The 16,871-nt window shown below is 43.0% G+C and overlaps 2 protein-coding genes across 6 annotated transcripts in view; both read left to right on the top strand.

The window, feature by feature from the left end:
* The window catches only part of TMEM229B (transmembrane protein 229B), a 35,569-nt gene extending 23,980 nt beyond the window's left edge, over nucleotides 1–11,589 (top strand). For all 3 annotated transcript variants that reach the window (XM_086895915.1, XM_023928305.2, XM_086895916.1), the window contains exon 2: nucleotides 7,504–11,589. In XM_086895915.1, coding sequence (XP_086752041.1) covers nucleotides 7,504–8,033 — 530 coding nt within the window. In that variant the 3' untranslated portion in view covers nucleotides 8,034–11,589. The remainder of the gene's footprint in view (nucleotides 1–7,503) is intronic.
* Nucleotides 1–16,871, top strand: part of RAD51B (RAD51 paralog B) — a 429,615-nt gene that overhangs the window by 13,416 nt on the left and 399,328 nt on the right. The gene's annotated exons all lie outside the window — the stretch shown is intronic.

The following is a 16,871-nucleotide window of genomic DNA, read 5'->3' as shown; positions in this document are numbered from 1 at the left end:
TTGCAGGAGCTTATGAGTCAGGCAGTTGCCCATCAGGGAACTCTTGGTGCTCAGACTTAGGCCTGAAGTCATGGTGTGTGAACCTGTGTCACTTTTTGAAAACTGGGTTCTAGGAACTCGGGTCTGCTCTCGCTGCAGAGAAAGAAGTCAACTGTTCAGGTTAAGATAATGGCGAATCCAGCAACTGAACACCCAAAACTGAAGGATGGCTGATACAGATTCTCGGAGCAGATTGTGCCCCCTGGACATGTCATCTCCTTGGGAACAGACCTTCCATAATGCTGGCTCCCTCCTCTTCAGTGTTAATGGGAAGCTCAGCCTGCTCCTATAGGAGAGTCCTGGCTTCCAAGTCTTTGCTTTGTACTGGAGTCACATCAAGGGCACTTGGGCTCTTGCTAGACATTTGCTTGTTTTGAGAACCATAGTATCAGCAAATGTTGGAAACTCAGGGCAGCTTTTCCAAACAGGGAAGGGCAGCAGGTAAGGCACAAGAGCCTTAAGGCAACAGACGTCGAGGTGAACATGACCTTCCCTGAAGGAGATGCTAGGGAGATTTGCGCTTAATACTTGCAGATGTCAAGTTTGGATTCAGACATTTTTCATAGTGTCTTTCAAGTCTGTTACTTGCATGACTCTTGGGGGGTTTTAACTTCTATCAGGTACAAAGGAAACATTCCTCTTGCTCGCTGTAAGTAGAGAGCTACTGCTTTAATCTGTTCACAGGCTGGAGTGGTCACTGTGGGCTGGGAAGGTGTGTTCATGTAATGTAACATTTCCTGCTATGTGTGTGGCAGGACATGGAAAGTCTCCATTTTCTGCACTCTTGCTGTCATTCATGATCACCTTAGTCTAAAAGCTATTCTTTAAACAATGTCTTCATATTTTCTCTTTATCTTCTGAGAAGCCAGCTTCCCTCTACACTCCTTCCCAAGAAAACCCTACCTTTCTCCTTTCTTTTGTGAAATGGTACCTTCTGGGCAGCCCACACACAGGCATTACTGCTAAGAACAACACTTCCCCATCCCTTTGGGTTAGTCTGGTAATTGGATTCATTTAATCTCCTTTTGTCGTCATTCTTTTTTACTGTATCCCAATTCTCTTTGGACCAGATTTGAAAGACAGGGATCAGAGGCTGCCAGCAGGTACAGAGTGAACTGGGCAAGGGAGCAAGAAAACAAGGAGTGGCAAGGAAATTATGTGCCTTCTATGGGCAAGGAGCTAGAGACAGAAATGAGGGGAAAATGCAGATAAGAAATAGATTGTGCTTTCTTACCCCACAATATGTGGGAGACAGTGTGCATCCTGATGGACATAGAATCCAGACAAAGAAGCAGCAAAAACAGATGACTCAGAATTGACCAAAATACAAGGGCTCCAGATCTTTCCTGAAAGCACTGAGAGTCTCTATTTGGAGACGTCTGTGGCATGCTTTTAGCTTCATTGCAGGGCTTGATTAATCGATCTGCTGGAGCTCTTCCACACTTTAGTACAGCTGAAATCCTATTTTCTGAGCCACAGTTAATTGAGGCTCTCAGTTACCTGAAGGATGAATATCTCCTCAGAGTTATGACTTCAGCACATAAGTACCACTAAGACTTACTTTATAAATCTTTAAACACTGATGAACTAATGTATTGGGGCCAAATCTAGTACACAGTGTTCTGTACACATCTAGTGTTCTATAAACCTTTACTTCAAATGGTGTGTGAGATCTCTGTGAAAATGTTGAAGCCAGTTTTGCAGCATATTCATTGAATGTTGTCCAAGGTTGCAAAGGTATATTTGTTAGGTGTTTACTCAGAGGAAAAATGCAAAATAAGAATTACACTTAAACAGATATTGCCCAAAAATGCATGTCAATTTTCACCAACACATTCTCGTATCTACTATAGTCCTTGCTAAAGAAGAGAAGCAGATACACATCTGATTCTCCCAGTCTGAATAAAGAACACTGTAGCTACAATGACGTGCCAGTGGAAGTAATTAAAAAGTAACAAGAAACAGTTATTTTTACCTAAGTACTGTTTAGGTAATAAGGATCTGAGGAAGGAGGACATTAGCAGTGCAGCTCATGGGCAGGGAAAGTACCCTTTACTTCAGCTTGGTCCTCTGCTCATGGTTCTGTTGTTTGGAGAGACTGAAATATCCTACTGTCTATGTGTCTCCTTTGCACTTTTTCAAATTTAAGTGTAATTATGATATATAACATAGGGTTATAGATCCCTAAGGCTTTTATTAGAAATATGAACATGCATGTTATAGAACTAAATATTAGTAAACATGAATTTGTAAAGTAATACTGTGTTGTAACTTTTTAACTTGCAGAAATAACTGGGCACTATGAGTATGAAACATGCTGGAGTAGTTCAGGTTCACCTGCAGAGGATCAATTAGCTGTCAGAATTCATAGACTCAAAATTCATTAGGGGAATTGTCTCATGGTGGTTTTATGTTTGTGTTATTCTTTTATTTGCACCTCAGAGTTAATTCGGTGTTTCTTGAGGAGGTCTCATTAAACTCATCCAGAGCATCTAAATAATTCTCCTGGATTAAAGGGAATAAAGACAACCTGTATGAGATTTTTTTTAAAGCACAGTTTGGCTTGGTAGTGTGGGGAAATGGGCTGAAAGCCACTGCAAAGGAGAGCTTAGAAAAAAAAAAAAATGAGCCAGTCAGTGCTCAGGAGCTTAATCAGGCATGAATACAACATCCACTGAGATCTCCCCTGCAGTGCTTGTGTGAGACAAATCTACCATTATTTCTTGGTCTACAATCAGTCCATCTTCTGATCACTTCCCTCTTGCCTGCCAAGGCTGCATCATCTGCAGAAGTGAATGTGGGTGTGGAGTGGTCCTCTTGCAAGAGGGGTCTTACATGAAGTGGGGCAGGCTGTAAGTCCTTTCTCCTTACTTGGCCTGGTGCATCAGTTTTACCTGTATCTTACATCAACCTAGGGGATTATTAATATCAATTTCAGAGCTGAAATTATAAAATATCAAAGTGCTATCAAATATCTATAGTCTTGGTGCTTTCTTGCAGGCATAAGTCAAAGTCCTGCCCTGATCACAGAATGGGTCAGGTTGGGAGGGACCACAGTGGGTCATCTGGTCTAAACTCCCTGCTCAAGCAGGGTCATCCTAGAGTACATGGCACAGCATTGCATCCAGACAGTTCTTGAATATCTCCTGGGAGCGAGACTCCACAACCTCTGGGAAATCTGTCCAATGCTTGATCACCCACGGGGTAAAAAAATTCTTCCTCATATTCAGGTGGAACTTCCTCCATCAATTTCTGGCCACTGCCTCCTTGCATGGAGTTACTCTTACTCAGGTGCAGGACCCTGCATTTGTCTTGTATCACAAGATGGGCAATTCTTCTCTGCCCATCTCTCCAACCTGTTGAGATCCTCCTAAAGGGCGCACAGCACTAGGGGGGTATTGGCCACTCCTCCCAGCTTTGTGCCCTCAGTGAACCTGTTGCTGCAACCAGATTTCTGTAGAGAAATTCTGTCCTTCATATACTTTCCCTGTTAGATCTGTGCTTGTTTCCTCTAGGTGCAGTGGGCTCTTGGCCCCTTTGTTGCCAGCAGAGTTATGCACACAGGCAGGGCAGTCAGGGAAAGAGCTGAGTGTTCTTTGGAGGTCCCTGTGTGGTTTCCACAGACTTGCCTTGGTTTTTTTTCTCAGCAAGCTGGAAAAGAAGGTCCTACTAGAGAAGAAGGAAAAATTAGGAAGCCTGGCCTAGCTCAGGCTTCCTAATAATTTTGTATTAGAGGAACTATTTCTGTTTTAACTATTTGAAATACAATTTGCTGATGATGGAAAGCATTTTCAAAACTTTGAATTTAGAAGCTCCCTGTTTTCCACAAAACAGCACAGTGCAAGCAGCCTCACTGCAAGCATGGTCATCCATGAGCAGTCTCCGTGCATTGTTTGCTCTCTGCTGAGACAATTGCATAGCTGGCAGCTGTGTTTCTGATTTTCAGGAAGCTGCTGCCCATCCCATTGTAAGTGCCTCAGTGATGAATGTCACTTGTTTTCCTGAGGAGACTGAATAGCTCCCATATGTTCAGAGCCTTTTGTCCAGTATTACTGTCACTCCATTAAAAGTTTTGCACCACCAATTTCAATTATCTACTTAAGGCTTTTCACAAATCTGCATTTCTTACTGAATCCGGTCTTGGCCTTCTGTTTGGATGCTTCTTCCACTAATGTCATGCTTTTCAGCTTGATTCTTTTATCATAAATTGCTGCCCAATAAAACAATGCGTTTTCTCATTTATGTCCCTCATGAGACCTTGTGCAATATTGCTTACCAAACACCAAATAATTTTGTGTGCCTGGGAAATAAGATGCTTGGGAAAAGCTGCAGTTTTAATTGTTCTGTAAATGCTCAAGTGACTTGTAACCATTAAATTGTACAGTCCCCAGCTTGTGCAGTGATGTGCTGTGGCTTGTGATAGCCTCCCTAAATGTATCCTCCGTTCCCTTTATGTCTTACTATGTACTTTTTGTTTTATTTTGGATGAAATATTTTACAGGAGGAGCTGTGATTTGTAGATTTGCTTAGTGACTAGGAACCAGTTATGTTTGGGCTACCAGAGATTAGCATCTGCCCTGTCTTGGGATGCTTCTCAATCAGCAAGAATTCTGTGAGGACTCTTGCAGGCATATTGTAAGAAGGAAGTTTCCATCGAGGCTGGGCCTACTGGAGACACGACAGTAGAGAAGGCAAATATTGAGACAGTGCCAGTGCACTGATGTTTATCTCTGCACTTGTGGTGAAAGCCATGTGATTCAAAAGAACTCAACAGTGGTCTTTGCAATGGGTTAACTTGTATTGTAGATGTCTGAGACCTGATCTAGATTCAGTTATTAGACTTCTAGTGTAGTGACTAAATATTTTGCAAACAGTAAAAAAGAAACAGAAAGCAAATAGATTTTTATGAAGTTTGTGGTATAGAACCAGGAAAGAGGGATCTTCATTACACAGAGGAGATAGTGTGGGGTAGAATAGGATGTGGCTTCTTGGATATGTTTCTCTAAGTCTCTGGTTTTGTGTGGAGGTATAAGGCAATGGAAATAATTGGTGAGGGGATTCTTGGAATGAAAATGGAGGGGGAGAGGGAAGGACCCTCTGTGCATTTGATCCAACTTTGTGTATAGATTTGAAAAATTACAAGGGTGCTCCCAGCTAACAGTTCAAATACATTTCATATAAAGCTGTAGAGAGAAGTGCAAGGACTGAGGATCACAAGTGAAAAAGCTAGGCTTATAGAAAAGAGAGGAAAACCACACAATCCCTTGGCAACTTACTAAAATCTTTACAATCATTTCCTTCTATTGATAAGAACATTACATATTACAGAAGTATCAGAGTATTCTGAAGTGGAACGGACCCAGAAGGATCATCAAGCCCAGCTCTTAAGTGAATGGCCCATACAGGGATCAAACCCATAACCTTGGCATTATTAGCATCATGCTCTAACAAACTGAGCTAATTGCATTATTATTACATTTTACTTTGTTTCAATTATTAAACTCATCTTAACCCATTTTTTTTAACTTTTTTTCCCCTCCTGATTCTTCTTTCCATCCCACTGGAGAGCAGTGAGCAAGTGTCTGTCTGGCACTTAGTTGCTAGCTGGGTTTAAATCATGATGCCTTCTTACTGTTTTCCCTTACTTCTGTACCTCTGATTTTTGACTTGTTCTTGAAATTATGTCAGAATGGAGTAATGATATGAGGATTCAGAGTACTAAGCTTATCAACTGTGTTGGCAAACTAATGAAGTAACATTACACTGACAAACTCCTTGGTTTGCAGTGCCCTTATACATCAGCTTCTTATGGACTGTATGGACATACACCTCCTGCATATTTCTTGTGTGCCACCTCTTCTGTCTTGCAGGATTTCTTAGGACTGAATTTTTAGGAGACATGGGGTAATCTCTAGTGATTCTTTATTATTTCACCTACAAGCTCACTATGTGCCGTTGACCTTACTCTGTAGCACGTAATGATTGTTCAGTGTCCTGTGTGAAATGGATTCTGCCACTAGAAAATGGGTCTTTGTTCAAGCACCCAAATCATATGAACCGTCAAGGCTTTGGTTGTTTGTGTGTCTGGTTAAGAGAAGTGTGAACAGACCATGGATACAGTTTTGTCCTTTTCACTTTCAATATTCCCCTGTGCATATCTTCTTCATGTTTATTTTTGTAGTTCTGTTTTTCCTTATAGAAGTTTCTCTTAATCTCCTATCAGAATGTCAGTTGCATGTTAATTGTATCAGAGAGGCACTGTGTTTACAGGGCAGGGCAGACACAGCCTCTTTCCAGATGGCATGGAATGACTGTACATAAAGTTAGTGTGGTCCTTTCCTTGCACATTGTGCCACAGAACTGACACGTGCAAGTTAAATAGTGCTTGTAAAGAGTCCAGAGAAACTCAACTTGAAAGAGCAAGTTTCTAAGAATGAAAGAGGTCAAATTCATCCTGTGGTGTAAATCTGCAAGGCTTCAGTAAAATTATGCTTATAATCACCTCGTGTCATTGACTGTAGCATGGCAGACTTGTGAATCTCTACAGAAAGTGTAAAAGCTAATTGTGCTGAAACAGCTTAGTGATAAGCAAATTGTGCCTTTTCAAAAACTCTTCACTAATTTCTTCCTGTATAGACAATTAGAGTTTGTTCTCATTTCCTATTTATCATGACTAACTACCCCTCTCTAGGCTCAGCTGTTCCTTTTTTTCTCCTCCTTTGTGCTTTGCTGTCCTGAAGCCAAATCTGAATGAATTCCAGTGGCTCTCTTGTGCTTTTTGACTTGGTATCAGGAAGTTTGACACCATAAGAAAATTATTTTACAAATGCTGGCCATACAATGGATGAGTTCTTCAACAGGCAAAATAAAAGTTCAGCTGAATAGTGAGTGCAAGGTATGGTGTCTGTAAGTGTACAATCTGAATTTCCTCCTCCAATTTGCTTGCTGTAGCTCCCATCAAAGCTCAGTTTTAGTCTACAGTAAACTGAGAGTAAATAGAGACTGTAGGCAACAGCTGGAAAGGCCCAGTTTTACCATGCTGTGTTCAACTAATCTGTTCCACAGTAGAATCACAAAAGTAAGGTAGAGTGCTGTTTCCTGAAAAGACCAAACAGGTGACATGTGCTCCTATATTTTTCTGCTGACTTGCAAACCAGTAAATTCTTTGGCAGCCTTGCTGCTGGCAAAGCCCTTGCACTTATCAACTCCCTCCTTATCTCCGATGTAATACCAGCGGTGTCCCGTTTTTCAGGCAGAGCAGTATTGTTCAGGCCCATTCTGAGTCATGGAGCCCTGTAAGGTGCCACCTTTCCCCAGGACCTAAAATCTGCTGTGGTGAAAATGAGAGTCACTTCTTTCTCAGATTTATCCTTTGTTACAAGTTTGTGTGTTGCCATCTGGGGGATAAGGACTTGTGACATCCTCGCTGACTTCTCTCTCGCTCTCTCTCCCTCTTCCTTTCAGAGTGCTGCTGGGGTGAGTGCAGAAGAATGGCTGCGGCAGAACCTCTGACCGCTTTCTCACGATGGTACCTGTACGCCATCCACGGCTATTTCTGTGAGGTGATGTTCACAGCTGCCTGGGAATTTGTGGTCAATTTCAACTGGAAGTTCCCAGGTGTTACCAGTGTGTGGGCACTCTTCATCTATGGCACCTCCATCCTCATTGTGGAGAAGATGTATCTGTATCTCAAAGACAAGTGTAACATTTTAGTGCGCTGCTTCATTTACACACTGTGGACATACCTCTGGGAGTTCACCACTGGCCTCATCCTACGCCAGTTCAATGCCTGCCCATGGGACTATTCCCAGTTTGATTTTGACTTCATGGGCCTGATCACCCTGGAGTATGCCATCCCATGGTTTTGTGCTTCTTTCATCATGGAGCAGCTGGTGATCAGAAACACCCTGCGCTTACGATTCGATGAGACTGCTGAGCCCGGGGCCCCCACCGCACCCGTTGGCTTGGCCAATGGCCACGTGAAGACGGATTGAGCAGTGACTTAGAACCATACTTAGCAATGTGAAAGAGCCCAGACCTCTACCACGGACAGTCAGCTCTGGCTCTGAGGTACTGCTCCTTGCTGTATAAGATTCGTAAACCCCATTTTTCTAATGGGGGTGTGCATGGGATATACCAGAAAAAATGGAACCAATAGATTTTCTATGGATTTTACTCTTTGGGCTCCAAGGACCAATATCAGTTACTTGTTAGTTAGGTCGTTTCTGATTTTAACTTATTACTGATGAAAGCAGTCCTTTTGCTTACACTTTAAAGTGGAGAAAGAAGAGAAAAGAAACGCTACAGCGGAAATGCATCCAAAAAAGCCCCACCTAATCAGTGGATGGGCATGGACACGCCAGCTGAGTTAGTGATTGGCTTACTCCATTAGGCAATATTCAGGTGCTTGCTTGCAACCAATACCTCCCTGGGACCTGAGATGCTGCAGGAAGAAGCAAAATCCATCTGCTGTTGAGAAGTACCTAAGACTGGCAGTCTGCTGGGGAGGTAGATGGTGTTCCCCTCACCAGGTCCCATTGGCCTCTCCCCAGGTTCTTTGTTGCACCATGAAATAATCTGGTGCTGGACATCTTGCTGAATTTATACAGATCTTGTACTTTTTGAAATCTCAGTCCTGATACTCACTAGAAATTTTTTCTTTTCTTTTTTCTTCTTCATTTTTTTTTCTAATAAAGACCTTTATTGCCAAGTGAATTTTACCATAATCTGTGCTATCTGAATCTTGGCAAAAGGCACAAGAAATAGTGCAAGTCTTCCCATCTCCTTTGTACCCCCAAAGCAGATCTTGCTACAGATTCCAGCTCCCATCTCAGCCATGCAAACCTTGTAGAGACTATATAGCCCACAAGACTTTTCTGCCTTCCTTTCCAGGGATTCCTCTGTTTCTGGTGATGTCAATAACTTAGTCTGGCTGCAGCCCATTGTATTTGAAGGTCAAAACCTTCATGTGGCTAACCCAGGATTTGGTCCTCTGGCACTGACTTCCATGTTCCTTCAGCACTGGAAGGCCTTGGCTCAGTTCTGTCTTGTGTTCTGCTCAGTGTACGAAGTGGATTTGCTTTTTCTTCTCAAATTCTGCTTTAAATAACCACAGCCATATTGTTGTGATAGTAATTGGAGTCAGCTAGAGATATACCATGCTGTCTGATACACTTGCTAAAAAAAAACCCAAAAAATAACAAAAACCAGAACACCAGTCTCTGAAAAGCACTTCTTCATGCTCTGCCTGAGTGAGGCTTTGAGTAGGGCGTGAGAGCAGCAGAAGAGAGGTGGAGCAGGAGGGACTGCTGCGGCTTCACTGTAGACCTACCTGCACCAGGGACAGTTTGAAATTGGTAACACTTATGGAGAACAAGGACAGTTGTGGTGCAGGGAAGGTGTTTGATTACGGCAGCCACAAGTTTGTAATTCACTCCGTCAAGTTTTGGCCTTTGAAGTTAACAAAGTTAGCAAGAAACATGGAGATTCCAGCTGTCAGATTTCTCACTCCTGAACTGATATGGGGAAGGTTTGCCAGAGTTGTCCCATAAGGCCAGATTAATTTTTCTGTTCTTCCACCACAGTCAGCAGAGCTGTACCAGGGATAATTTGGCTTGGAATGCAGATCTGTTGTAGGATTCCACTCTTATTTTGGAAACAGTTGGGCCATTTCTGTGTATGTCCCTTGTCTCTGGTAGGGGGTCCTCAGTTATGAACTTGCTCCTTGCCCTGGCACAGCCATTCCTGAGAGAAAAACACTGCTGGCCCTGTGAGTAGAATTGTTTCTTGGTTCTGCTCTTACAGGGCAGTGTTAATCCTTTTTTGTATTACACAGAGAGCAATTATTTTATTCCTTCCCCTTTTCACAAGGCATCCATTGCTGGCAATGGACACATGAAAACAGTGGTGGCAAGGAATTAATCAAATCTGCCCTGGGTATGCAATGTATCCTGAATCACTGAGAATACTTAGGTGGGTATTTAGAGTTCCCTTTTATTATTTCATTATATTAAAAGAGAACAAACACTGAACAGATAGTTCTTTTGATGCTGTGATGCCAGTGCTACAAAGTCAGAGAAACAGTATGTAGTTTATCAGCCTTGTTGGTCTCAGGAGTATAGACCCAAGCAAAATAGTCACCTGAAACTGTACATGGAGGAAAAAAAGAGCTTTGTGTGTAGGATAATGTAACAGCTCTACTGGAGCAGAACAAGAACTGCAAGGTGCAGATGAGAGTTGGGATCTCACCATTTTGGCCCTGGTTATGTCACGATCATCAAATGCAGTGTCTAAAGCTGGGTTGTCCTCTCACAGCATAGCTTAAATGTGGTGTTGTGCTGCCTCCTACACCGCCCCCACATCATGTAAAACCCTCAGCTTTATAGAAAGATCCTTAGGATCCCTGCTTTCTCCTTAGCTGTTACATAACTCTTTGGAAAGGTTAAAAAGGAGCTAGCAGTGTGGTGTGGAGGACTGGCTGTCCACAGAGCTAACCTGGTGTGCAGTAGCAGTTGTGTCTGTTATTGTCTGTACTTAAGAAGGTCCCATATAAATGACACTTTATTTGTGTTTTGCTGAACGATGTAATATTTAACTGCTCAAAATATGGAAGGGTTTCCCAGCAGCATCTAGTATCCTAGGGCATTATTCTTATTGCCTGTGTCACTGAAACAGCTGTTGTAGTCTGCTTTCCACTGGTGTCTGATGTGTACCACCCAGCTACTGCATCTTCATAGAGTGGTAATTTTTACCCAGAAGTGCACTTTACTTGCAGCTTGCACACCAGAAACAGAAAAGGACCTGGCAAATTCTTAAATAATATAATTATATATAATACCACATACCTACTGCAGCAGGATTAGCCAGATTTCTCCTTTCTGAGCAACGTGGCTGCTGTCAGAGCTTTGTCTTTTCTGCAAAATCTCCCTTTTTAATACATGTGATGCTTCTTATAACATCTTGCAGAACTGCCCAGAGCACGTTACCAGGATCTCAGTGGCAGCTCAGTGAGAGCTCGGGAGCTGGACTGAAGTTGAAGAGACATTTACATGAAGAAAAAAAACGCACAAGGCCTAACATTTGTTTGTATGTGTATCTTCCTCAGTAGATTAAAGTTGCCTGTTTTGAGTTCACCAGCAATAAAAAAAACTTGTGATTTATCTACCTTGCCCTAACTGCAGCAAAGAGAAAATGACCCTGATCTCTGCCTTTCTTTCCCAGGGGGTGGTGGGATGTGGACTGCCCAGGGTTCCAGTTTTGCATCTGTTCTCTCGCTTATCTCATGTACAATCCACCCTAAAGGATCTCAAAGTATTTGATAAATAAGTACAGAGTCTGGTGTCTGTCACACGAGAGGCAGTTCAAGCATTACTGTGGTATCTGTTCATACTCCAAAGTTCTTGCCAGAGGGGCATGTTTGATCTACAGCAAGCCCAGATGGCATTTTGTTCTTTGGTGTTATAATTGAGAGAAATGTGTACATATGTACCAGGTACTATTGAGCCTTTGGTCTGAATGCATTTTGTAATTAAAGCAGAATAATCCAATCAAGATTTTGCTTGACTAGTCCTGTGACTATGAAAGGTAAAAAAAGACTGCAGGGCTTTAGCTGCTTTGAGAATTAGGAAGCAGGTGACTGAAGTCCTGAGTTCAGTAGCATTGCTCTGCTGCTGACTGGCTTTCTAAAACCTGCAGAGAAAGAAAGGGGATTTCTTCACTCATGGAAACTTCTGCCCTTTCTGTAAATAAAACATGAGCCACAACCAAGATGTGAACTGAAACAAAATGTTTTTCTATTTTAGTCTATCCTAGGCCCTGAATACATGCAATATGTCCTGTATTCAAGGGGAGGCTTGCAGACCTGAGCGCTTTTCCTCCACTTCTGCCTGCAAAATGAAGCTGAACCGCCCAAGGGGGAGAATACTCACTTCCCCTTCCTTCCTGCACACTGGCAGCTACCAAATCCCTCAGTGGTCCATCCCCTGTTATAGAAGGAAATTTTTCTTCTTATATGGCCCCTTACCAAACCAGAAGCTGTTAGTAATGTGTGTCACCTTACACAGCTGCTTTGGCACCTAAAGACCTCTTTGGGTCACAGAGCTGGTGAGAACAGATGAGCATTGTCCTTGTTTGGCAAATGGCCTCCCTTGAAAGCTGTCCTCTCTTACTCCTCCTGGAGTGTCCTGAGCCAGCTGCTGGGGAAGGGACATTCCCTTCCTTCCACTTTCTGTCCCAGACAATGGAGCAAGCTCTGCAGCTGCTCAGGGGCCTTGGCACCACTCAAGGTTTTATGCTAACACAGGTCTGTCTCCACTGGGGCATGGGAAGTTTGATTTCAGAAATCCAAGGCTCTGGACTTCAGAATCATCACAAGCAAGGCTTCCACAGACCTCATACTGGATTTGTACCCTGTGGAGTAGCTTACATCTTGTAGGATGGCAAGGGTTTGCTCTATCAAGGTTTGACCACTGGTCAAACTGCTTTGTGAACAAGAGGGGAAGTTAGAGAAGCAGGTGGTGCCCCCAGTACCTACTCTCCTTTTGGCTCCTGGACAACTAGCGCAGATGGGGAAGGAAAAGGTGCTGTTTTGACAGAAGTCCTAGGCAGGAGCTGTGGATACAACTGATTAGTTTGTGCCCAAAGGCATCACATCTTCAAATACAAAGTTGTGCTTTCCAACTGAAATTTTCACTGCTTGTGGAAATGCAAATGTTTGCTTGCCCCAAAGTGTATGATTGCTTCAACTTACTCTGAACTAGAAGGAGCATTCAAAATCTCCAGTCCTCTTATTCTCTAGGCAATTCCCAACTTATATATTTGTGGAAAAATACTTCACCTTGGGATGTGCAAGCTAATGTTCATTAAACCAGTATAGGTCCTAAAAGCCCCATATAGTGCTGTGCTCCATCTTGCTGAGTTAATCATGCTGAGAAGCAGAATAGGCACACCTCGGAGTGTGCTGCCATTTGGCTGTACCACATCAGGACCTGAACTAGTACCAACACCTACTCAGGAATTCATTTTGACTTATAAAATGTACTCTTAATTCCATGCTTAAGAGGGAGAAAGACAGAGATCCTATATAAGCTTCATCACTCTTACTTGTTTAAAACTTCAGCTGTTTAATTGAGACCCTGAAGACCAAATGTGGAAGGTGACTTTTTACAGCTCTGGAGCAGGTCAGTATCATCACACAACTGCACTTTGCATTGCACAGGGTGTGCTGTACAGCCCCAGTGCACAGCCAGGATGGGTTTTCACCTGCCAACGACTGTGATGACTGTGAGGGGGTGATAAAAACACTGCTGATAATGGTGGCAGAGCAAGGACTGGTGGTGACACTCCCAAATCTTCACAAGTTAGGTTGAAAGAATCTCTTCATATTCTCTGTATCTGGTACTTCTTATAGATCTAAAGCAAATTGGCAGGATTTGTATTCTAAGAGATGCAGACCACTTCTTTGACCCCATACTTTGGAGTCTGGGCAGCTCACTCCTGTTGTAGGCACTGAATTTTTGATATGAATGGCCTTCATTAGTGTCTCAGAAAATAGCAATTTTTAAATGGTAATCCCAAATGTTTGACGTCAGTTTGTATTTATGCTTTAGTCAATTTAGGAGCTAAAGACCCTTAAGTATCTGGTGATGTTGTTTGTTTATACTGTTGTTTGGCATGCAGTCCTGCTTTAATGCTATAATGCAGAGGAAAGAGAAGGAAATACAAGCAATTTTCTCTTTAATAAAAATACATAAATGTGCAGTTGAGACAACATTTATTAAATAGGTGAGATATGCATATGCTTAGAGATGTCTGGCCTTTCAAATATGGGACACTTTCCAGTGAAGTATGTTGCTTTCCATTGTAGTTGACCACCTTTGCAACATTTCTGTATTGCTATTTCAGTGTTGTTCTTTACCTTAGTATTTTGGGAATGAGAATAATAGTATTTTCATATTTCACTGAAGGATCTTTGAAGTGCTTTTCACAAACTAATGAAATAATTCTTGCTTCTGAAGAATTACTGAAGTGGGTCGGAATTAACCCCAAATAGCACTGATCAGGAGCTGATGAAAATGTCCTGATAGCTCCCAAAAGGTCATTTCAGAAAGAGAAAAGGGAGTTTAGCACTTTACCTCTTAACCAAGTTTCCAGACTTGTGGAGTGAATTAATAACGTTCCAACAAAGTTAGGAAACTGGGGAAGTGCTACCTGATTTCCATCATGTGAAGCTGTCCCAGAAATGGCTGTACACATCATGACATTGTTCTGTCTGCCCGAAGCCAGCACACGAAGAGACTGTCAGAGCCAATAGGCAGCCCAGTATCTTGTATAAAATAGGACTGATTCCCTCTGTCTGCTACATAATCCCATCTCCATCAGTAGAGTACTTTTGGGTAAATATTGCTAGGGGCAACAAGCTATGTTAAAGGCTAAACTGAGGTGACCATCTGCTCTATCAGCTCATGTTGCAGTTACTGCAGAGCTTATCTGTGATGCTGTTTCTGTTGTCAGACCACTCATATGATACTTCAGCTCTTCCTCCTGCTCCTCTTTCTGCAGTAGCTCCTTTGGAGTATCCTGTCCTTTTCTGTGCTTTATCTCCACTGCAAGCCCACACTGCAGTGACAGGTACCCAAGCCTCCCTACCCCAAGTCTGAACCCCACCTCTGGCAATTCAACAAAAATGGTCTGTTAAATATTTGCTGATGAGCTGTACCTCCATTGAAGCCCACAAGTGTTGCAGTTGTCAGTGCTCTGAAAAGCAGAAAACGTTTTACACACTTGCCTTCAGGCACAAGTACAGCAGGAATTATACAATTACTGATCAGTGTGTTTGCTCTGCCTTCCACACAATGGTACACAATAGGTTTTCAAGGCTAAATTCAGCAAAAAGCTTCTCTGGTCAATCTTTTTGAGTTGCAGTGAATGCAGACTAATACATAATTTCCCCTTATCCTTCGCATAAATGTGTATACACATAGTGTGTTTAGATGCACAAACATAGCTGATGGCATACATGCTGCATTGTAACTTCTACCAGCAAAGAAGAGCAATCCCCTGTTTAGCTGCCCACTCACTGCCACTTTCTTGAGCAGATGAAATCCAGAAAATATCCAAAATAAAGCCCACATACACATGAAGAAGGTTAAGATCTAAGTTGGATGTTCTTTACCTCGCGAGCTGCATATCTGTGTGCTTTGGTATGGCCTCAGAGGTGTCAGGGGATGAAAGCCTCTAATCAATGAGCAGTCAGCTCAGACAAGTTTTCAAACTTGTTTTACATACAGTGTTTAAATCACATTAAGGCAAATATACCATACTATCCTGCTTCATCTTTAAAAAAAGGGGAGTTATCACGTGGTGGGACCTTCTGGTTCCTTTGACAGGGTTTGGCTTCCAGTCTGTATGCGCTCTATTATCGCTCAGGAGAGCAGTGTGTATGTACCCTGCTGAGTCAAACCCATCCCATTCACTCTTTCTCAGCTAAGGCATCAACCAAAAGTACTCCTACCCAGGCTGCAATGTTGATCCTAGATGTCCTGTTGTTCTGCTGCTCCATTTTTTGGCCACTGGATCTGTCTGCTGCCTCCAATCTGAGTGACATTGCAAATTGTGCAGGCCAGGCCTTCTTTTTTTGTTGTCACTTTGATGTAAGCATGTCCCTAACTAGATCTCTAAGCATTATCAGAAAGAGTAAGCATTAAAAAATTATTGAAATTTTTAAGGATAAGAGTAAATATGCCAGCTCTGTTCCACCAATGAAAGAGCTTGACCAAAATGTCCAAGAGGTACCTCTGTTGTCCTTTTCCATCCAGCCCTGTCTGCCACACAGGAAGGCAAGTCCCTGATAATGATTTGAGCATGCCAGCAAATGAAGCATGGCTTGTGGCACTCTAGGAGCCTCCTCTGTGCGACTCCTCTTCAGGTGACACACAGGTGTCCACCTTAGCCAGATGCTGGCATTCTCTAGCAAAACAGCTTTTTAGTATCACTGGATGGTGAACTGGCTCTTCAGCAGGAGCTGGTTGGAGTTAGCATGGTAATGATAATGATACTTTGGTTGACACGTGTGATGACACAGCACAGCTGTCCTTTGATCTCGCAGTAAGGGCAGCACGGCCCCCAGCAGTGTGCTTATGGTGGAGCTTTGTGCTGCATGACTGCTGAAAGTAGCACAAACATCTCCAAACAACAGCACAGGCTGCAGTTGTCCTGGCCGCTGACCTCTGGGCATGTACCCAGCATGAAGCTTGTGGTGTTACACTGTCCCAGCAAGGCTGCCTGCAACGTTATGGCTGCTGGCAAAGCCAGCAGTAAGCCTGGCCTTGACTGCTGTCATGTATGGTTCATTAAACCTTATTTCTATGTTTTATCTTCCATTGCCCATCCTGTCCTTCCTCTCTGCCTCACTAGCTGCCTACTGGCAAGGTCTTATTGCCTGTTAGGGCTATAGTGTTCATCTCTATTTCCTGTTTTGGATTTGCTGACTTACTCCTTGCCACTTGACTATTATTTCTTGGCTGGAGCTTCACAGCATTGTTATCTCCAGCTCTTTGTTGTCACATCCTTACAGTCACTCTCCTCCTCCTCAAGAATCCCTGTTCAGATCAGCTGTGTCCCCAGTCTGGGTACCCCCATCCAGTTAGGCAGCTTTTACTGCCATCTCCTCCTCATGTCCCATACCTCTGCCTCCCTGCTCGCTTGCCACCATCTCACTAGACCAGCATTGTTCTTGGCTGCTCTGGCAACTCTTCCTGAATGAGTTACTGACAACTTGAACCACTGCAGCCAGGGTGGATTTCTGGTCCCATTTTTCTTCTCATGTACCCCAC

The sequence above is a fragment of the Cyanistes caeruleus genome, chromosome 6 (genome assembly GCF_971803275.1).
Source record: "Cyanistes caeruleus chromosome 6, bCyaCae1.hap1.1, whole genome shotgun sequence".
Taxonomy (NCBI): Eukaryota; Metazoa; Chordata; class Aves; order Passeriformes; family Paridae; genus Cyanistes; species Cyanistes caeruleus.
This window is presented reverse-complemented; position numbering and strand designations above follow the sequence as displayed.